Raw genomic sequence first — 23,967 nt, 5'->3', positions numbered from 1 at the left:
AAACTTATCGAAATCCCTGTACAAAAACATGTTTTTTTGTATATGTTCCGGCAGTGTAAACACATTGTTACGTTGGAACATTGTATGTTATACATGTGTGAGTGATGAATAACATCAAGGACATTTGCACCGGAAGACGAGATGTTTGTGTAAACTGTGACAAACATAGAGTTATGATAACGAACTTTTTTTCAAAGACAAAACAGATGATGACGTTTGTTTTTAGATATTGACATAAAAAACGTGAACTGTGTTGAAATATTGACTTTTTAGTTAAAGAACGGCTTTTAAAAAATATAAACTTTATTTTTCTGTACCTTACTACTTACTAATATTTTAAATAAGAATGTTTGTATGGATGGATGTATGTTAAAAGGTATCTCTAGACCAGCAGCATGGATCAAGTTTTTTAATAATTCCGTGCGGACGAATTCGTGGGCGACAGCTAGTACCTAAATAAATTAAATAATTTCTTTTTGTTTATAATAGATAATATTGAGTTTGAACTGCAAATAAAATTATTGATAAAAGAGTATAAATTAAAAAGCTGCACGACCGCGTTCACCTCAGCGTTCTCATTATCGGCTTGTGTAAAAAAAAAAACCTTGCGACCGCGGCACACACCGCCAATGACGTGATTTATATACGTATAATGTTCCTTTAGAAAATTTATTTGATATTTTTGAAGACAAAGGTTTCATATATGTTTTATAAATAAAAAAGCGGACTGAGTTTCTTTATCTTGTGGGAACTGGCATAATCTTACTAATTTTATAAATCCGAAAGTATAAATGGATGGATGTTAGAAGGAAAGGAAAAGATGAACAAATCTTGATTAAATTTAGCACAGCTATAAACATAGTCTGGATGAACACATAGACTTATTTTTCTTTAATTCCATGCGGACGTCGTGGGCGACAGATGCATGTTTATTTAGTATAGTATACAAATTATTTATATGTAAAAATTATTATTCTAAAGGAGATTTTCATCATCTTGTAGATACCTTTTTTAGATTAGCAAACTTCTAGATTGTGAGTAAGAAAGATTTAAGCTAAATGTAAAGTCGATCACGCGCCTGGACTTGCGAAGTTTGTCCCCTTTTTAATAGACATTAAATAAAGCTGCTCGAATATTTTATGACGGAGTGACCTTTCTTTATAATAATTCGACGTCTACTTTTTATTTCATTTCTTTCTTCCATCTGTTCAAGTTTATGCAAGCACATGATTATCTTTGCATTCCATTTTTGAATTTATTTACAAGACAGTTAATTTGCTAACAATATTCTCTTTTTTTTCTTAAAATTAAAGGAGAAGTTATTTTTGTTAATTGTATTCTATACATAAATAATTTTATTGTAATTAGTTTAATTATCATATACTAGCTGTCGCCCGCGACTCCGTCCGTGTGAATATATAAAAAAGTTCATTAGTGTAGCCTATGTGTTTTAATCGAGATCCGTTCAGCTGTTCTAGAGATATCTTCATAAACCCATCAATCCATCCACATCACATCCATCTAAACATTCGCATTTATAATATTAGTAAGTTCAATAAAAAGCAGCTCTTCAGGGCATAAATTCGAAAAAATGAATAAATAGTATCCTATGTCCGTATCCTGGCTCTAAGCTACCTCCTCAAAAAATTTCAACCATATCGGTAAAGCCGTTCTTTAGTTATAAATAGTGTAACTAACACGACTTTCTTATATATATATATATATATATATATTGTAGCTGTAAGTTTACCATGTTAAATAATAAATAATCCATTATGGCCCGATGCTCTTAGTTTAATATTTAATTCTTTATATTCGCGCTTCGTCGTTAACTTTTGTTAGATCGAGTCAGATCCTTGCCGTAAACTAGACAGTCGTAATAACGCTTACTATTGCCCGTATAAATCTGAAGAATAATATTACGAGGCCGACTACCTTCTGTCACGTTTGTGCTACAAATTTGTTATTTAATATGCATTTTATTGTAGCTCGTTTACACAGTGCCCCAAATTGTCTTTCTTTATTTAAAGTGCACAGTTTTAAGTGTAGATTTTTCATATTAAATCTGTATATAATATGTTAATGATTCACAGATTTAATTAATATATTATAAAAATCATTATTTTTATTTATAGAATGATAGATGTTGAATTAAAAAAAGACTAGTAATAGTAATAAAGCCTATGTCACCGGGGAATAGTGTAGCTTCTCAACAGTGAGAGAATTTTTCAAAGCGGTTCATTAGTTTCGGAGCAAAATTATTGGAAACAAACAAACATACTTCCTATTTATAACATTAGTATAGATAATAGAAGTAGAAATATTCTTCGTCGACACACAATAGCTGTTAAAAATCATGTAAGTTGTTGAATCTCTGCCAATATTCTCACTGAGGTTCGATAGTTTACAGTTTATACGAAATTATTCTGTGAGATATGTAGCAATTTTCGTAGCGCCCACGTAGCATGACTCGTAGCGACCACGTTGAAAGTCTCGTAGTGGCGCGTAGCGCTACAGCGTGCAAGTTTGATGACAGTCGTAGACACCACATGTCGCTCGGCTTATTTGTTTTCTGTTGCCATATAAACAAAGTGGGATAAATGTTTAAAATATTTATAGTAGAGACGTTTGAACTCAATAGCCATGTTCACATATTAAACATATTAGAACAAATTTACACTAGTACTTTCCCTGGAAAATAACAATATTAAGGAACGTGTTATAATTTTTAATAGTTGAACATTTTAATAGTTGCGTAGTATTCTTAGTATAAAGGCTTCGTTGTCTGAATAATAATAGGATTAATTTACAAAGCAGTACACGAAAGGAAAACTTTATTACTACTAGTGGCTTGAAATGACTATTAGAATATTATTAAAAGTTTCAGATTAACACTTATACTATTGTAGAATTAACTTTACATGTTATTAAAAGGCAATTTGTAATAATGTAAATACTATTTAACATTACAGACAGTGAGGGGTTGTCAGATGAGACAGACAGATGTCTACAGTTATTTAATTTAAATTCAAAACTTAAAATATCTTTATATATATAATTCTTCTGTGAGTGTGTATGTCACTGAACTTCTCTCAAACGACTGGACCGATTTTGATGAAATTTCTTGTGTGTGTTCAAAGGGATCTGGGAATGGTTTAGATTCACAATTTTCATCAAATATTAACTTCATATTAATTTATTCAAATTAAAGACGTGTAGACAGGACAACGTCTGTCGGCTCCGCTAGTCTTCACATAAATATTCTTAAAACTTAAGGGGGGTATTATAATCGCACCTGAAACAGTCTTGAATAAATCGAGAATAATGGGTAAGGATCGTGCTAAATGGAAGTCTTGTTACTGCCACCCTTTTAGGTTATGGGCGTGAGTTCTGATTGATAAATTAGACCTTGAGTATTTATTTCAACTTAAACTTGATTGGTACTTCAAAAAGTAATCAACATAGTCCTAAGGCTTTGCTATTTGATACTGTGACGGTTATTTTTGGCTCTCGACTTTGTGCGATCTGGGTCGATTTATTGTCAACATCTCCCGGCCGCTAAGGTAAACTTTGTGTTTTTAAAAGCTTTAGTAAGACTGAAAGTGTTAAGAGCATTCGTTCGCTAAATTCTTTTCTGACGCTTCTTTCGAATGTTGATGTTCTTCACCGTTTTATGTTAAATATTTAGATGTTATTTTTATGAGATTGATATTATTTTGTATTATATTTAGCATAATCTCTTCGAAATGAAAACAAAATTCGTATCACATCTGTTAATATTCTTAACTATTGTGCTATGGGACGTTGTCCTCGGGTAACATTAATACTTTCAAACTAAAACATGATGATGGATGGCCATTAAGCAAATATCGTCCAAAGTTGGATAAAACATATCGTCGTCCCTCTCGTTCGTCGTTTCAAACGGGGATTTTCGTCCCAGAAACTCATGGTTAGAGTATATAGGTTACAAATATACTTACTACACAAACTTTTCTATTATAATCTACATTAGAATGAGTACTAAGCTTGACTTTTATTTGTTTCAGGATCTGATCTTGAAGAGCAGTGCGTCCAAACTTAGTCTGTCAGTTCAATTCCGCGTCATAGTGTGTGCAGTGGGGATGTGCACGCGGCAACGCCGTGTGTGAAGCGCGCGTGAGGGGGGAGGGAGGCGGGGGCACGCTGCAGGGCCGCGGGGGCCGCGCGGCGCGGGGGGCCGGCGCGCTGGCGGGGTACGGCCGGCACGCGGGGTACGCGGGCGGCGCCGGCGCATACCACGCGCGCACGCCCGCTGTACCACTCAACGCAAGTGAGTATATACCTTTATTTTAACTGTAACATGGCAATTGAATATTTAAAAAGGTATATGGAGTCAATTAATCCGCGCTAAGTTTGGGTTGATAACTTAGTGTTTAATGGAGACATGAATAAACTGAAGTTGAACAACTTACACTTCCAAAGTTAGATTTATTCGTGAAAAGTTTCAAATCAAAATACAAGCTTTGATCACCTTCAAGATAGTGACAAACAAGACTTATTCATCTTTATAAATATTACGGATACGAATGAGGTTTTCATGATGATGTTGAATTGATTACGTTTAGTTCTACTAATATTTTTTCAGTACTCCTCCTATTCCTAAATAAAACGTTTAATATTAATTTTTCATATTTAAGTCAAGTCCTCAATCGTTTCCAATAGTCGAAATTGTAATTTCAAATGTAACTGTAACTTTACTATCAATTTAAATTCTTCATAGTGAGGTTCAAAAGCGACGTTTTCAATGAAATCGAAATGTGAACGTAGACAAAGGAAATATTTCAATTCCAATATACAGGTAAAAGACTAAAGCTTTAGATTTTGCAAATATATTAGGAAAACGTGTAATTTCACACTAAGATTTTTTTTACTTCGCCTTAAAAACTAACAAAAATGGTTAGTTGCTAGTAAATTATTTTCACACTAGTTAAACATTAGATTCGAACTTCCGACCCCTTTTTTATATCATAAGGTGGCAAACGAGTGAGCGGCCACCAGCAATCACTAAAATAGAGAATTGACCGTTGCCCATAGACATACGCAATTGCATATGCGTTGCCTACCTTTAATCGACGAAGAAGAGGATGCAAAGAAAGAAAACATTTTCCCTTCCCATGCATCCTCTTCCACTTTCAATCCTTTTCTTATAAGAAAAAGTGTGGGAAGGGAAAGAGGACTACATTAGGCCTTCTGGATCAGACTGTACGCGGAATTGCTTCCACTTCACGCCTGTCTTCTGTGTGGTCGTGGCAAACTTACCAAAGGCATGTAATACATTTTCTTCTAATTAAATCTGTCTCTGGATAACGATAGAAATCAATCTATTATTGTAGTTAGAAGACGACTGTGTAATATACACTTACTCATACTAAACAATTTTCAAATTTTTTCCATTGCTCCGATAAAATCATCCAAATAAATCTTAAGTTCTTAAGAATCGATTATTAAGTTCGGCAGTTATCCATTCGTCTATTGACGTTTATTCGTGTTGATATTGTATCAGTCATAACCATCTCTGATTCGACACGACACTTCGTCGATACATTTTCTACGACCTACATTTTTCAATACTGCCATTCAAGTGAACTATTGCCCATTCAATTTATGTAAATTGTATATACACGTAATATAACTACCGTAATAATGATCGAACGTAATTGTGTGGACTTAAATATTATTTATAATATCGTTTAGTATAAGGCTTCATTACTTTTGGTAATTTATTACGGTGTATTAGGAACATTACTTTAGTATTTTACTTAAAACAACTTAGTTAATGTCACAATCCTCAAAGCATTAGAGATGCTTCATGGTTTAGATTACATTATATTGAAGCCGAACACATAAGTGTTTGTTACTTGGTATCGCCTGCGACTCCGTCCGCACGTTTATGAAAAAACATAATGAGTAACCTACGTGTTCTTCAAGACTATGTTCCATATGTATGCCAAATTTCAATGAGTTCCATGCAGCCGTTTTAGAGATACCTTCTTACAAACATCCACCTTCGCATTTATAATATTAGTAAATTTACGGAAATTTACTTTATTTACGTATCGAATCTAGGTGTTTTAAAGGAATTATAGGAACAAAACAATGAACTTGTTATAACATTGCAATGGTAATGAATTTACAACAAACCTTTAATATTGTCAACGCTTTGCAAAATAGCATTCCATACTGTCTCTAATCGCGTACCTAAATTAACATTGTCCAAATATCGCACAATTTCTGCGTTCAAGCGACGCGGTATTATGTTCTGTTTGAATAGAGAAATGTTTGTTGCTTTGTGCGATACATTTTGATATACGATATTATATCGCTTTTACTCTTGCATAGATTAATAAGATATATTCATAATGTGATTGCTATTATTAATCTTCAGATTGTAGCAATTTAATTTGTTAAGTGATGTACAGAATTTACAGTGGTAGAGCCCGCTTTAACATCTTCGCACTAATTGGCCCGGCTCGCCCGGTGAAATACCATGACCACACAGAAGACAGGCGTCAAGTGGAAGCAATTCCGCTTTGCGGCTGATGAGTGCGCGTCCCGGAGGCCTAATTTAGTCCTCTTTCCCTTCCCACCCTTTTTCTTACAAGGAAAGAATGGGAAGTGGAAGTGGGCTTTCCGGATGAGAGGATGTATGAGAAGGGAAAATATTTTATTTCTGTGCATCCTCTCTCCGTCGATTTAGGGTAGGCAACGCATATGCAATTGCGTATGTCTATGGGCAACGGTCACTTCGCTATTTCAGTGATTTTAGGTGGCCGCTCGCTCGTTTGCCACCTTATGATATAAAAAAAAAAATTATGATTACACGACTCCTAAGATTTGATTGTTCTGACATTACTTCCATTTCAATTAGAAATACAAGCTTAAAATTTGATTAAAAATTATTTTTTTTAAAATTCAATTTGTCATCAAAGAATCCGCCAAAGATTCGTATTAGTATAGTAGGTATGGAAATTAATAATGAAAAAAAATTAACACAAATATTTTTGCTTATGAATGTCGTTCATCAGATCCGGACAATGACTCTCGCTTATTAAGGTTTCTCTCTTATCCAGGTTCGACTGTATACCATAACTGAATTTTCAATTATTTATTTTAATTATTACATCAAATAGAATAATTAGTCCTTACGATTGTTGGATAAATGTTTTACATAAAAAAGGAATCTCTGGTGTCAAGAGGGTACATTAGCCAGCTTGTTAATATTTAATAAGTCAATATTTTCCGACGGGAGTACACTAGACTTCGACATGCAAATTTATGCTAAAACGGCGCTAGCTAAGTAATTTGCTTAATGAAAAACCGAGTTGAAAAGAAAGGCAATGCTCCTTACTCTCCGCTCCGGCCATTCCATCTCACAAATATAAATACTTAATATCTGATTAATTAAAATATCAAGATATCAAATGGAAATTTTGTAATTTACCGTTACATTTATTCAATGAGATTAGATTTTCATTTGATAAACTTTTATCTTATTAAATTTTATGTTTTTTGCTACTGTTTAAGTGATCCAGTCTCAAATCAAACATTGAACTTATAAAGATAGCCGCTTTAATTATTCGTCTTTATCGCTTCGTCTTTATAGACGGGAAACAGTCTTTAGTTTTTCACTGCAAAAACACTTGCATAAACATATTGTCATATGCATATGAGAGCGACGGTGGTTCAGAAGTCAAGCCCTTGACTTGCAAACTGCAGGTCCTGGGTTCGAATCCCGCCATGTACCAATGTGTTTTTCGATTTTCGATTTGCATATGTACATTTATCCGACGTTCTTACGGTGAAGGGAAAACATTGTGATGCAACCTGCACTTATCTGAGAAGAAATTCAAAGATATGTGTGAAGACAACCAACCCGCACTTGGCCAGCGTGGTTGACTGTGGCCTAGTCACCCCTAACTTACGGTAGGCTCCGAGCTCCTCAGTGGGGACGTATAGCTGATGATGAAACATATTGTCTCTGGTTTTTTTTTCAAAGATTGTAAACAGTAATTAATTGCTAGAGTCGCCACACGATTGGACAGCTGAGACAGGCAAGATTCACCTGCTAAGTCTTTAAAAATAAAAGCCGATTTTTGCCAGCACATATCGTTAGCCAGGGTCGCATTTAATTTATGATTTTAGGCCATGAATAGAGCAATGTCCGATAACCGGCACATCAATCATTCTCGACGTCGACACAAAAAAGCGGCCGTAAGCGTTGCGTACAGAAAGGCTCTCCTAGATGACCTTGGGCTTTGATACACACAAAATTGGTCATAAATCAAACTAATTTTAGACGGTATGAAGCGAATATGTCTTTTCATAACTATGATTATAGACTAGCCTAGTTTATAGACGCAACATGTTATTAAAATAAGAAAAATTACCTTTTTTTGTAAAGTTAAAAGTAAGTTCTTTTGTTCTTTTTGCCCTTTAAGAGTTAGGGCGTGATATCTTTAATAATTAGCTTGCTTTCACGTATAGTATAAAGTTTTAGACATTTTATTATTAGAGGAAATTCAATAGAGGGTTGTATAAAGTTAGACGTTGGAAGTAAGCGAAAGATTTTTTTTCATAATAGCGACTCCCTACATTTTAATAAGAAAATAAAACTAAAAAGTCCGTTTCACTAATAAACCCTTATTTTGCTGTCTCAAGTCGACGTTTTGTCTTCGAAGTTAAAAGGAATAATCGCAGGTGAAGCCACGAGGCGCAAATTACCAAATAAAAAGGCGCTTACGGACACGCCGAGTTCGACCATCGAATATAAACTCTATTGTGTTGTCATAAAGTATAAATTTAATCAACAAGGGCAAAGAATACAGCCCGTGTCGAAGTATCCAAATATTTTTTCCTTTTTTCTTTCTTCGAAAAAAAATGGGGGCACGCTGCTCATTGTTCCTCGATACGATTCACGCTATTTAGAACTTTGATGCTTGGTAAATAAAGTCGAAATTTATTTGACGTTTAGTTTAGCTTATAGCTTTCGATTTTTCAAAGAAATTATTTCCGCTGTGTCTGAAAATTAGAATTCGTTAAGTCGCCTTTTGTTTTCCTTTCAGTGGAACAGTACGATTTGTGTGTTTACGTTACAGATTTAGTTTTTTTTTCTTATTAGCTGTGAATCGGAAATTAACTTTTTAATTTAGTAGCGTCATAGCCTATGTAGAGTACCACGTAGGGTTTCATTACTGGGTTTGTTCATTTGAAATTGTAGATTATAATTTAAGGACCCCGACGGATCCGAAACTAGTTGGTGCCGTCACCGGACGATCACACGTGAGTTCAGTGTGTGATTATAAAAAAATAAGCTGTCCAAAAACGTGTAGGAAGCTCCGACGCTAATGTTCCGGCCAATTTAATTACTTACCACAACAATATTTGCACTATAATTAATAATAACTCCGGTCGAATATTAATTACTTAAATTAATTGTCCTAATTGCTAACACCGCGATGCATTCATTAGGGCCGGTTGGACGCCGCACTGGACGCAGCGTTGGACACCGCACTGAACGCCGTGTTGGACGCTGCACGGGTTTTTTGGTTAATGTCCCTAATTTACAAATTTCTATATCAGTGCACCCATTTTATAATCAACGCAACAACAGACACTTTAAAAAATTATTAGCTTCCTCAAACATTAATAAGGTTTATGAATCAAAACTCGTTGAACAAAAGTAGATTGGCCTCACGACTATATTCTTTAATCAGTTCATTGATCAACTAACTTGCAGTAACATCTTATCTGTAAAATGAAAAATGTACATATGTTAAGCCGTAACAAATACGCCATAAATAGTCTGAACTAGCACGCGACACCGTCAACGCAGAATTAAAGAAATAAACAATAATAAGTAGCCCATGTGTTCTTTCAAATTATGAGCTACATCTATGCCAAATTTCAGAGATATCCATTGAGCCGTTCCGAAGATATCTTCAAACAAACATCCATCCATTTAAACATTCGCATTTATAATATTAGTAAGATAGTAACGCTCAGCCAATGCTCAAAAAAACAACGAAAAAATCCTTTCAAATACTCATTAAAAAAAAAACAACAAAATAATGTTTGAAAAAGTTTAATCAAGTTAGAGTAATGAATATCTTAAAGTAACTTGAACCTGTGGCTTATTACTACTCAATTTGTAATTCTACGACATAGTAGTGTATATTTTTAACTCCGGCCCGTATAAAATGTAACATTCTTAGACTTAACGTTATTAACATTCTTAGTAAACTTATATATTCATGTATAATCAAATAAGTTAAGCGTCGCGCGCTATCACTTCGACCTAACCTCTTATGCCGATAAGGTCTATATTAGCGTGCAGCTCTCTCGTTGCATAACTGTCACATCCGAGCTATAACCGTTGACGTAATTCAATTATTCCGGCTCGACGCGCGCGACTAACGACCTTTTGGGTGTAGTGGATCGCTCCACCCCCTTCAATATGTTAAATTTCACGGATGTTTTCGTCGACATTTCCACTTGTAATACGATCTAGAATTTTGTTGTTACTTTAAACAAGATTTTATAAATATTAAAACTATCGAATTGACTATATCATATCATTTGACCGTGTGATCAGACCTTTACAACAAAACAGTCGTCAGTCATCTCTGAGCCCAGTCGGATGTAACAAATTTTGCTCTTCACGGACACGTCATGGATATCATGGATATCATTATCATCATAATGTATTCAATGGATACATGCAACATTAACAAGATTATCACTCTATCGGCAGCAATGGCTCCCATTCTTAAATATAGTCGCTACATTTCTATAGTATTTTCTTAAAAACAATTGAACATATTAGCTGAATGCGCCCAATGGGATTTTTTGATTCTATGAACTTTACGGGATTTTTTTCTCAATTGACCTTTGAATTGGTCCAACGGGAATGCGCTTTTTATTACTTTTTCTCACAATTTATATTGCATTTACTTTCCATATATGTTTGTAAACATGATCTTATTTCATATTCTTACATCGTTATTTATATAAATGTGTATATTTTATATAATAATATTATTAAAAACAGTGTTTTTAGAACGATTTTACAAATTGTAGAGCATTTCAAAAGAGATTGAAAGGTTATCGAAGCTATGTTTTCGGTATTCGTTTATTCAAACGAGCTGCTGAAAGTGTGATGTATGCAACCCGTCTAGCCAGTTTAAACGGTAACATTTATTTTATGCTACACTTCTCTTGTGTGCTTTTAATATTTATTCAGAGTTATAACATATCTTATATGGTTACGATAGTCGACTTGTTTGTCCGTATTACTTTCCAGTCATTCACGGGGTTAGACAAAATGTATTCGCTTCGCAACGATTCCATAGCGAACTTCAAAAATGTATGAAATTAACATGCGGCAGTCACGTGACTTATCGAAAGTTATTGTCAGTTATAAACATTTTTGAAGTTCGTTATGGAATCGCTGTGTGGATGTGGAAGTGAATACATTTTGTTCAACCCCTCAGGAACAAAATTTATATTTACAAAGAAAGAAAGAACCTAGAAATGTTTAAAACAATTATATATTTGTATCTGGCAATATTCAAACTTTGTGACTGAATAAAAATAATATCTGTTAATCAAAGATAAGTTAAAAAGAAAGAAGAAAAAAGGAAAGAAGATATTACTTGCATATTTTCCCCTAATAAATATAACTCCTAATCTGATGTTGCCATAGAGATAAAAGTTCAATGCCCTCTTACACAAATTTTGCGAAGGCGGGGTCAATAACCTGTAACCATAGTGACTTGGATTTTTTTAATAGGATCGTAAGATAACTAAACAATTAATTAAATTGGAGCCGTGTAGCGGTTCCGGAGATTAATCGGAACAAACGAGGATTTGCGGAAAGCCAAACAGAAAAAAATTAAACATGTTTATTATAAGTAACGCAAACAAGTAATGTTTGCGAAATATTACATAAAGACAGTCCTATTTAATATACATATAGATAACTCGATAATCAATGAAATTCATGCTGTACTAAAATTTTAAAGATCATTGATCAACTCATTTTGAAACTGGATTATTATTAAAATTCTCGAACAACTTTGAAGTATGTAATGTACCCGAGTTTTGCCAAAACACTTTTAAAAAAAATATATTTTGTTTCGAAATGGGACAGTAATTAAGTCTTTCTCATAGTGTTACGATAGCCAAAGTAATTCATGTTTGCTTTTTAAAACTAACTTTTACTGTTTATCACCTTAAATCTTACTAATATTAAAAATGCGAACGTTTAGAAAGATGTATGGATGTTTGTTTGAATGTATCTCCAGAACGACCGCACTGATCTTACTGAAATTTGGCAAAAATATAGAACACAGTCTGAAAGAACACATAGGCTATTATTTTTTTTTTACTTCCGTGCAGACGGAGTCGGGGGCGACAGCTAGTTACCTAATAAAAATTCGTTCTGTGTCTATCCTATAATAAAGAGAAATATAAGAGTTTACTATTGGGCTCGCAAATATTTGGGTCATGAAAATGGAAATCGTTTTTGGAATATAAGTAACATATTTAAAGAGAAAACATCGCTTAAGTAACGGTGGTTATCCATTTATTGTTATATCTTTGGGATCCGAGGTTGTCTGGTTTTATTGGTCAATTTGTTACATTTATAGTGTACAGCCTACTGCTAGCTCCTTTAATTTGGGTTTATATCTTTTGAAAATCATTGCCATATACAAATTTTAATAAGTTTACTAACTTTAAGTCAACTGTAAATTTAAGTTACAGCACTTTTTTGGGGACTTTAGTTCATAAGAACATGTCAGTCTCATAGCAAATCCTACTAATATTATAAACGCGAAAGTATAGCTGAATGGATGGATGGATATTTGAAGGTATCTCCAGAGCGGCTGCAAGGATCTTGCGAAAATTCGACATATGTAGACGTAGAACAAAGTCTGCAAGAATACAGAGGTTACTATTTTTTTTATTCCTCGAAGACGGAGTTAAGGACTACAGCTTAAAGTTTAACAAAATTACATTCTAAGGTCTTCTATTTTAATTTCTAGTGCTAAAAATATTATAGGTTAATCCTGGGATCGAATAAATGATAAGGACTTTATTCATTCATCCTTGTATTTTATTATTTGGCATTCAAAGAATAGTTGTAAATATGATTTTTTTTAGTAAAGAACGAACAAGATGTTGTAATAAATATTTTTTAAATAATTTAACAATCGGGCCATGCATTTATATGTGTTCGGCGTACGTCCAACTTTGTTGCTCTCTACAAATAGGTACATATTTTTTGGCAGCGCTTTCAGGAATAGCATTGCTTTAATGTTTACGGCGTTAATAATAAAAAAAAACTATGGTACAGTAAGGATTGCTCGAGTTTGAATCTAAAGATTTCAGATTACTTTCCATACTTCAGAATAAAAAAGTCTAAAGTAATTTGGATAGGTTATAGCTTAAGGAATTTAAAAAACAAGTAATAAAAGAGTATAAAAAATACTAAATAAGTTAATGTACTTTACTAAAATTACTTCGTTTAAATGGAACTTATAGATTCCTTTATTTAAATACTTACTCAATATGTTAAATCTGAGTAGAATAGGGTTGCTCCATTTACGAAAAGTCCGGATTCAAAGTTATTGTTATGATAATAACGTGAGACCGCAATAAATCGTCCGCTATCGGCTGTCCGGCGTGGCTTGCCATCAGCTATCAACCCTATTCGACAATAAATTTACTTTTACCAATTAAATGCTAGTACAAATTGTATTATTTGAGGTTTGTAATTTATCTGCTAATTTATTCTGTTTTATATAATTAACTACGATACCAAAAGCTTTTTAAATAGAAATAACATTAATTATTAAATTACATGTGTTTAATATGTTGCTTAATTTAGTAATTGTACCAAAGAGTTTCTTCTCTGGCAACACTGATTAGTTTTTTTTCGTGAAATATCGACTTCTCAAAAAGACTATGAAGATATAAGCTAAACTAGTAAAATTTCTTAAAATGGTTGCCTTTATTTAATTCAAAACTATATTACAAAAATACTCCTAATAAATTATTTTAAAATGTATTGTAAAAAAATTAACTTGTAACTGTTCGAGTTCTTGAAATAAAAAACTACGCCATCTATTGGTAGCAAAAGCGTAACAATACGTAGAACTGTTTTATCGCGGTAGCTCGGCCCGCGCATGCGTACTTTGGTTTGAGGCCACGGCCACAACAACGAAGATAATTTCTGTCATCGTTATATCACGCACACATGCGTGGGCTACCGTCGTTGTCAAACGTGTGCCGCTTGTCATAATGTATAATAAGCTGTAATTTCCGTGTTTTTTGTGAAATATACTTAATTGTGATAAAGGTAAGTAATATTTTATCTTTATTATGGTTCCGTGTAAATGTATACTATAATCCCTTGTTTGTTCCTCTCGTATAAGTAAATAACCTTTCGACTTTGAATGATGGCGTCTTGTTATATTTAACGTCTCTTGGTATATTATTGATTTAAACAATCCTATTAGATTTAAATAAATTTAACTAAACCTACAAATAAACAAAGATTTATTTCGATTCACTTGTAACGATCCGATATGGTCTAGTGGCTAGGATACCTGGCTCTCACCCAGGAGGCTCGGGTTCGATTCCCGGTATCGGAATACTTTTTTAAAATTTATTTTTATTTTTTTGCAGATTCAAAATGAACGTCATAGCGGCATTGGCCATTTCCATGGTCTTCGTGGGATGTTGTTCCAACGTAGTATTTTTGGAGTTGGTGGTTAAAGAAGACCCAGGGGCGGGAAACTTGGCCACATTCCTGCAATTTGTATTTATAGCCGTTATGGGATTCTGTACTGTGGGCAAATTTGGTACTGCAAAGAGAAACATACCTTTCAAACAATATTTGATGTTAGTCGGATTTTTCTGGACTAGTAGCGTCGCCAACAACTATGCATTCGACTTTAATATTTCAATGCCACTTCATATGATATTCCGAGCGGGATCTTTAATGGCGAACATGGCTATGGGTGTATGGATTCTTAAGAAGAGATATCCACCTTTAAAATATTTAGCAGTTTTCATGATATCAGCAGGGATTGCCATTTGTACGATCCAATCCAGTGGCGACGTTAAAGCCCCGAGAGAAACTCACAAAGATGCAGCCGAAGAAGAGAGACTACAGTTTATAGATTGGCTCTGGTGGTGTCTTGGGATTGCCATACTTACCTTCGCATTATTCGTGTCCGCAAGAATGGGGATATTCCAGGAATCTTTATATGCAAAGTATGGGAAACATCCATGGGAAGCTCTTTATTATACCCATTTAATGCCTTTAGTTTTCTGGTTACCGACCGCTCAGAACTTAGTTGGTCATGTAAAGATCGCGACTGAGACGCCTATGGTTGAAGTATTCGGTATTACTCTACCTAAACAAGTCCTATGGCTGATACTTTATGTAGTGACCCAAGGACTTTGCATTAGTGCCGTCTACGTTTTGACAACCGAGTGTGCGTCACTAACTGTCACTTTGACAGTTACGTTGAGGAAATTTGTGTCGCTTTTGTTCTCTATAATGTACTTTAGGAATCCATTTACTTTGGGACATTGGATTGGTACTCTGCTTGTATTTATAGGGACTTTAATTTTCACTGAAATATTACAGAAATGTGTTGCCATATTCTTACCAGCGTCTGCGCCGGTTGAAAAGAAGAAGAAGAAATAAATTAGTGATAATTGTATTGTAGAGAAATTTGTCTATGACATTGTGATTTTTTTATTTATATACTTTTTTGTATCGCTTGAAACTTTGCATCTAAGGAGAAATATGAAGCATAATATAATTACGAAAGTCTTGGAATTCGAAAAGACAAGGAATCAATTGATTTTTACTATGTAAAATTAATGGAACAAATTATGAACACCTATTTTAAAAAAGAATATTTTTGTTCAAATGTCATCTTTTTTTTTTTACAAAATATTTGCTTTACTTAATTTTTTTTATTACACACTACAAAATTTTGTTTCAAATTACTTAATTCTTCTTGGCAATGTAAAAAATTATTTTACCTCATTTAAAAGTTAATACAAATAAGATAAGTAATTAATCAAGTAACGTTCCAAATAATGTTAACGTGTAGAGATAGTTTGATCTTAATTTAAATAATGACATGTTTTAAAATGTAAACTCAATTTTATTGAACGTTATAATATTTTTTAATGGCGAAATTCAAATTTTTATTTTGTCTATCTTACGCTGTTTTATTTGTGAAAAAGACATTAGAATCTATATTTAATCTATATCTATAATTTATATTTAATCTGTATTAATCGATTACTAAAATTGTAATTAAATTTCAATTTTACTGAATATCGAAATGAAACCAGTAATTGCATTTTACATATGTAATGTCAATGCAACTTGTGTGAAAGTTCACATCGAATGGGTGGGCTATTTGGAATCGATTATTTGTATAACTAAGCGACTCGATACTTCGATAAGCGAATTTCCGAGAAACAATCGGTCAATATCGATTCGAATGCCAGTGTCCGCTTTGTATTTCCGATTTTGCTATATAAAATAACATATCAATTCTGCTTTCAGTATAATTTCTAAATGCGCATTTAAACAGGATTATAAGAATAAAATGGTATTTAAAAGTTTTTGCTTGTTTTATTTACTCTTTCTGGGTATGAAATTAGATGAATAGTTGCAATAGGGAATGAATAGTTCTATCAATATTTGCGAGAATGAGAGAAATGCGAAAACGTGCGTCTTTTGTCTGTCCGACAGACAAATGACGCAGGAAGGATGTTTATTGGAGATATGCGTGTAAGAACCATTGTGACCTCTAGTAACCTAAACGGTGGCATTGATTTTGAAGATTAATGTGTCATTCGATATTTATTCATCCCTGTTGTGTTATAAGTTACAGCCAGAAGGGGTTTGTTATTGTTTTTTGCTATGACGTCATTTTTTGTCATTAACACAAGGCGTATTCTTCGTATTACCGTCGGTTTTCACTGTTAAAGCATTCTTTAAAAAGTATATCGCCATCTCTGTCATTCTCCGCGTAATAAATGAGATAAGAGAACTATTTTGTCTAGAGTTTCGTCAATAATAGCTACCGTAATGCGGTAATACTTGATAGCTCATCGAGTGATCTAATCGTGATAACAATGTTACGTTTTTTATAGAATTATCATCGTGAAATACAATTTGATGTACTAAGTTTGCTACTTATATTACACTGGAAGACATTTGGAATGGAAAGTTCAAATCTGGATTTCTTTTTAATATGGTCGTTGCTGTGGTTAGCTATATGTTTCCATGTTAGGTGTGACTAGACCATAGTCTACCACTTTGGCCCAGTGTGGGTTGATTACACACATCTTTGAATTTCTTCGCCGATATGTGCAGCAGTGATGTTTACCACCGTATTGACATTACTAAGGAACATTTTAAACGATCCTTAATAGCATATTTGATTAAGAGTAATTGAATCCGAATTTATTTAATTGGATTGTATTTACTATAATATTTTACTACTGTTTTATATTTTTATATCATAAGTAAAACGTTCATTACTTACAAATCTAATTTCGAGTTTAATTCATTTTAGTTCCTTTTGAATATATATATTTTTAGGTACCAGGCGATCATGACTAGCTTGTAACATTTTTATTCGAAAGCAATTTGTTCCGTTAGGAATTCCGTATACCACGTGAGTCCGTGCCGAGCCTAACTTTTTCAACTTTTTGGCATCGATGTAGCCGACGGCTTAACGTAATCTTATTGTTAACAATCGAGTTAACCAATTCCGAACGATCTTTTTACTGTAAAGAGGATTTTTTTTCGACCCGCATTTAAAAGCTATAGGAAATGGTATCTGTAATACAAGTACTGAAATTAAAGTTTTTTTTATTAGCATGAAATACTTATTAAAAAGTTTAAAAAGTATGTCAAGTTAGTTTTTACCTCACGTGATACGTGAGATCTTACTAATGTTATAAATGCGAATTTTTAGAAAGATGTATGTGAGTGTGCGTCCCGGAGGCCTGATTTAGTCCTCTTTCCTTTCCCACCCTTTTTTCTTATAAGGAAAGGATGGGAAGTGGAAGTGGACTTTCCGGATGAGAGGATGCATGGAAAGGGAAGATATTTTCTTACTGTACATCCTTTCCTCCGTCGATTAAAGGTAGGCAACGCATATGCAATTGCGTATGTCTATGGTCAATGGTCACTTCGCTATTTCAGCGATTTCAGGTGGCTACTCGCTCGTTTGCCATCTTATGATATAAAAAACCTCCAGAACGGCTGAACGGATCTCGATGAAATTTGTTATACATTTAGAAAATAGTCTGGACACTTAGGCTACTAATTAAACAAATAAAGGTCAACTAAATATTGATTTTTATTCAAATATTTAGTATTCATTGTAATACACTATTCAAAGGATTTATCTGAAGTCTAGTTTTATTATGACTGGCAGACGCCTAGTCATCACATTATGATCTACACCGGACTCTAATGCCTGAATTACTTGGAAAAAGGTCTATTTATATCGATATGTTTTCAAAATGAAAAATGAACCTTATTGCTTTAGAATAAAGTTGAAGGTTGTGCAATATGTGTACATACTGCCTTTTGTTGATTTTGTTGGATGGAAATTTGATTGATATATTCCCTTTTGTTGTAGGAATTTAAGACTATGAGACAAGCGTGAGAGGTTTAAGGAGTCTTGTATTGAATAGCTTATATGTTAGAATATTTATAAGTTTTATTCAGAACGATATAAAAATAGCAAATAATGCTACGAAACAATATTTTAAGGATAAGGTTGAATATGTTTTCTATGGAAATAATGGAAAATACTTTTTAAGGAGTACATAATTTAAAAGATTGAGACGCAAAGAATTTCGTGAAGACGTTTTCGTATAATTTTTTCTCAGTCATCGTGACTTAATGGTTTCATAATTAGTCTATCGTATAGAATCGTGCAAAGCATATATACATAATATACTAGGAGAAGCCCCCGACTTGGTCCGTGCGTAATTAAAATGTAGTAATAAATAACAGTGAAAGAATTTATCAAATCGGTTTAGTAGTTTCGGAGTCTACTCAATACAAACAAACAAACATTCAAATATTTCCTCTGTATGATATTAATATAGATATATATATTTTTTTATATCAGAAGGCGGCAAACGAGCGAGCGGCCCCCTGAAATCGCTAAAATAGCGAAGTGACCGTTGCCCATAGACATACGCAATTGCATATGCGTTGCGTACCTTAAATCGACGGAGGAGAGGATTTGTTTACTTGTCTTAATTGACTAATTCTAAATTTAGTTACAGTTTAAATAGTATTATAATAATTGTAATATAAAAATATACAAACCTTATTCATATTTGCTTTAGGACGAAAATTGCATATCATAGTAATTTTAAAGTTGCTGTTAACCTACTGATTAATTAACGTAAATAAAACCTGTTTTGAAATAAACCTTATTCATATTATTTAAATTTTTTATCAAACGACCTAATTTACTATTTGATAACGATGAAGGTTTTTAGAGCCTTTTATTTGTTTTTCAGTTGTTAGATTTTTAGTACATTAATGTATTTGTTACCAACATATTGTAGTTTGTCATTTTACTATCTAACCAGAAATAATATAGAGTGTTAGGTCGCGGGCACGAAGTTAGCGACAAGCGGGACAGCTAGACGGTTTTATTATAGATACGGGTTCATTGTGCCGCGCCGGACGCACCGTACGCACGGCCCGCAACGGATTTTAGTTTGATTTGTATGATTTTACATAGCTCTACGTCTATCAACCGCGCCACCGAATCGGAAGACAAACTAAAACCGTTTAATCCGTGCGTGCGGTGCGTCCGGCGAGGCAATGGACCATATCATCGCCCCGCTCTACCAGTCGCGTCGCCTCATGTGTCGCTGTAAGCACGACCTTAATTATAACATCATGCAAAATGAAAAAATGAAAAATGATTTATTGCTTAAACAAAAATGGTACATGCATGCTCAAACAAAAATGTGCCGGGACTTCCATTTAAGCATCCATAACGGGCTTGTGATTGGAAGTCCCGCTCTTCCGTGTCACATAAACAGTATCAATGGTACCTTCTTAATCTACATATTATATAAAAACAAATTATTCTTTTTAACAAACAAAACAAAATACAAAGAGTTAACTAAAAAGTAAAAATAAAAATGACAATAAACTTATTATTAATTACTAAATTAAAAAGAGCAAAATGAATGTAGAAAATATTATTTTCGTAGATTAATTAAAGAATTACTGGTATATGTGATGCAATTCTAGTAATATTATGTAATTTTAATATTTTTTACTTGTATTATTTATTATCTATAATATGTTGATAGCAGATTGATATATAATTTAAAAGATAACATCAATAAATGAGAATGACATGCAAAAAATAATTGTTCAATATAAAAACATTTATTAAACGGGTTAGTAAGACTAGTAGCGACATCTATTGACCGAGATAAGAAACAATACTACATTTTCTACTTTTAAAATTGATTTATTTTTAAAAAACGTCAAAAAATTTCTTTATCTATTTTATGATAACGTATTCTTTTATCGTCATCTGATAAAATGATAAGTAGACATTATAATTTATAATGTTACAAGCACTACAAGTTGAGTCAACGAGTGGTTATATCCTGGAGGGTTAAGCCATGAAGATGGGGGCTATGACCCCCTACCCTATACATCTGAATCAGCCATCGACGTACTTAGTAATACTAAGGAAGACTTTGTTACGAAATTCGTAAGTTAAACATAGTCATATGATTCTCTTTAAATATAGAAAAAGATAAGAAATACTGTCTTGAATTGAAGTACATTTATAAACTAGATAACAACTTCGCTTTGCTAATACGCTTTGAAACGTAAGCGCGAGTAAAAACAATGAAGGCGCCCGAAATGAGGTGAAAACTGTCCGGTTTTGGCAACATTCGTCAAGAATGTCTGCACTGCAAACGGCGTAGTGCTTTCAACGTACAACACTAACAAAACACTGAGACTTGATAATTTGAACCTTATTCTCTAAGCAATAAGTATACTAAACTCGCAGAGCTAACTTTGTAAGCTAGAGCAATGGTCCAACTTGTTGAAATTCCGTCGCCGTCCGGTGTACGATGTGCCGAAATTGAGCTTCCGTTGCCAAAATCTTAGATAAGCCTTATAGCTTAAGGAATAAAGGTTGTTTTCGTTGATTTTACGAAGTTCACAATGATAAGGTTTAATTCGCGGGCCACAGGAGGGAAGAAATTTCGCAGGCGAAGGTTTTGCTTGAGCGCCCACTAATTTTGTCCAATCGTTGTTAGCGGGTAACGTGTGAGAGATATTTTTAAACCCACTAAATTTTTTTTGTTTGTACTTTTAGACATTATTAGAATCCTTTGCCGCGAATGACGCGCTTTCATTACTAAGTCAAGTGTCAGAATGATTAGTGAGGGGACATAAACGTCGATATTGTAGTAAAGCTCGTGTTGCGCCAACACCGACACAGTGTCGAATTTTCTTCATAACAGTAATTATCTTCTGGCTCTTGAGAAGAACTTTTTTCTGTTGATACTTGAAATTTTTTTTTACGAGATTTTCTCTATATATAACCTTTTTCAACCAATAAATCTAGGCATAGTGAAACAAAACATCAATGTTCAAAAGGGATCATTAAGACATTAAGCGAAGTTCCTTAGGAATACTATTAAAATAAGAAATATAATTGTAATAACATAAATTATTTGTGTCCAGATGGCGAACCCATCAAGCTACCAGAGAACCTGGAGAGTCTGCCGCGCGCGGAGCACTTCTCCGCTCAGAGGCATCGCTGGAACACCAACGAGGTCAGTGCACTCACACAATTATTCAATATACTAACGAAGCGTACCTTATAATTTGTAACAAGTTAAGGCCCTGTCAGACGCAAAATGCGCTTACTAAAAAGCGTAGAACAAGACATCTTAAAAAAAACTTGGTTAGTCATATTTTAGTATGTGTAACTTCAGTCCTTTAACTGGATTCTGGTCGAACAGAATTTTGATTGGATGCAATTTTCTCGATAAATTTATTTTTTAAAAATGAGCCTTCTAATATTAATTTATCCTATTTAGCACTAAATAAAATATTATAATAAAAGCGAATCATAATATTTTATTTACGAGTTGTTCCCCCCCCCAACTTTGTTCGTGTGGCATTAAAAAAAAAACAAAATTAATAACCTATGTCTTCTCTATGCCAATTTTCAGCGAGATCTATGTAACCGTTCCGGGTATACCTTCAAACAAACATCCATCCAAACATTCGCATTTATAATATTAGTAAGATTTTATCCAATAGCTTTGTTTCAATTTTGACATCAATAGACTGGTCCTTTGCCAATTTGTTTTTGTATCGTCGATTATCTGGAATGATAGAATTCGGGTCATTTATTAATTTGTTATTCTTGCCAAAACGTTTTTAAATCGTCGGATATTGAATATTGATTGATAATCGGATATTGGAAATAGGTTTAATTTGTTTTGTTTGTATTTGAAAAGGTTTATAATTGATCGAAATAGAAATGAGAGTTTTATTTTTTACAAGACATAGGCTACTAAATCTTTCTCAGCCGTAAGTCGCTCACTGCTGGGCAAAGGCATCCGCTAAAGATCGCCACGATGACCGGTCCTGTGCAACCTGCATCCAGGTCGCTCCGGCAACCTTGACCGACCTGGTCAAGGTTGCCGGAGCCATCGGTCCATCTTGTGGGAGGCCTGCCCACGCTTCGTCGACCTGTCCGTGGCCGCCCCATTGACTAAATACTTTTTTTTTTAATTCCGCGCCAAGAGTCGTGGGCGGTGACTGCGTGGACTCTTAAGTGATATTTTTTAAACGAATATTCATCCAGTGATATCTTTAATGCTTTCAAAACAACCGTTGCTCATTCCAGTACGACATTGAATGTTCAAAAATAGAACAGTCCAACGTATACGTGAACATGACGAGGGTTATTTATGTTAAATACCATAGGTCTCATGATTAATTCCCTAATGTCGCGGTCCGTCCCTGGCGGCGCTGTTGTCGCACCGCGTATAAATCGCGGCCTAATTCATGCATAATGCAAACAGTCATGAGTGTCGTCTCATATCTCGGACCGCAATGTTTTAGCCTACTTAACCTAGTAGATTACCTTATGACCCCTACCATTTCATTACAAGTGAGAAACTGGTGAGTGACTGAGAAGGTTTATTTCCAAACCAATACGACCTAGGGACAAACAACGCAAACAAACGTGGAAAGAAACAATTAAATATTTTTGCTTTTAAAAATATAAATCTAAATAGATTTAATGTATCAAGATTGTTGCTATTTTCTACCGTGGGTTTCCATTGCCACATTATAAGAGAATGGGAAAGCGGGAGAGAATTTTTTTTTCTAGTGTTTTGGCAATGGAATTCAAAGGTTTACGCTCATCAAACGTAGACTGCGTAAAACTCATTCCATTGATTTTTTCAGAACCCTCCGATGTGTATTTATGCGTACGTTAAGTTAGAAAGTCTGTATTTCATTCCCCCGCTTTGATGTTGATAGTTTTGTAGGAAATTTAAATGAGATGGCGGACGCTATGGGGGACGGTTGAAATATTTGTACACTCTTTGAGTAATTTATTTGTGTAATGTAACTAGCGATTCGAGCCGGTTTTGCTTGGATAAAACAGGATTTAGTATTATGTATCATCATCAGCTCACTATAAGTCCCTACAGAGGGGCTGCGCCTACCTTAAGTCAGGGGTTCATATATAGGTGGCCGCGGACGAGAGCGAAAGCGTGCCCGTGGCCCCGTCCCGATGCGTTGGAGGAACAGAGAGGTTTAGTGGGTATGCCTCCGCTATGGAGGAG

General features: G+C 34.1%; 2 protein-coding genes and 1 non-coding gene across 4 annotated transcripts in view; all 3 read left to right on the top strand.

The window, feature by feature from the left end:
• The first annotated feature begins 4,231 nt into the window (after window positions 1-4,231).
• Window positions 4,232-23,967, top strand: part of Camta (Calmodulin-binding transcription activator) — a 106,593-nt gene continuing 86,857 nt past the window's right edge. For both annotated transcript variants that reach the window (XM_013308866.1, XM_013308865.1), the window contains exons 1-2: window positions 4,232-4,309; window positions 21,842-21,933. The gene's annotated coding sequence lies outside the window, so the exon portion shown is untranslated. The remainder of the gene's footprint in view (window positions 4,310-21,841; window positions 21,934-23,967) is intronic.
• LOC106115473 (ER GDP-fucose transporter) lies at window positions 14,279-15,984 on the top strand. Its single transcript, XM_013308868.1, has 2 exons — window positions 14,279-14,398; window positions 14,728-15,984. Exon 2 carries the CDS (start codon window positions 14,735-14,737, stop codon window positions 15,755-15,757), a length of 1,023 nt encoding a protein of 340 aa, XP_013164322.1. The 5' UTR covers window positions 14,279-14,398; window positions 14,728-14,734; the 3' UTR covers window positions 15,758-15,984.
• Window positions 14,622-14,693, top strand: TRNAE-CUC (transfer RNA glutamic acid (anticodon CUC)). Its single transcript has one exon. It is a non-coding gene; the product is annotated as a tRNA-Glu (tRNA).

The sequence above is a fragment of the Papilio xuthus genome, unplaced genomic scaffold (genome assembly GCF_000836235.2).
Source record: "Papilio xuthus unplaced genomic scaffold, Pxut_1.1 DF827789.1, whole genome shotgun sequence".
NCBI classification, from domain to species: Eukaryota; Metazoa; Arthropoda; class Insecta; order Lepidoptera; family Papilionidae; genus Papilio; species Papilio xuthus.
Note: the sequence above shows the minus strand (reverse complement) of the source record. Positions and strands in the feature narration are given on the sequence as shown.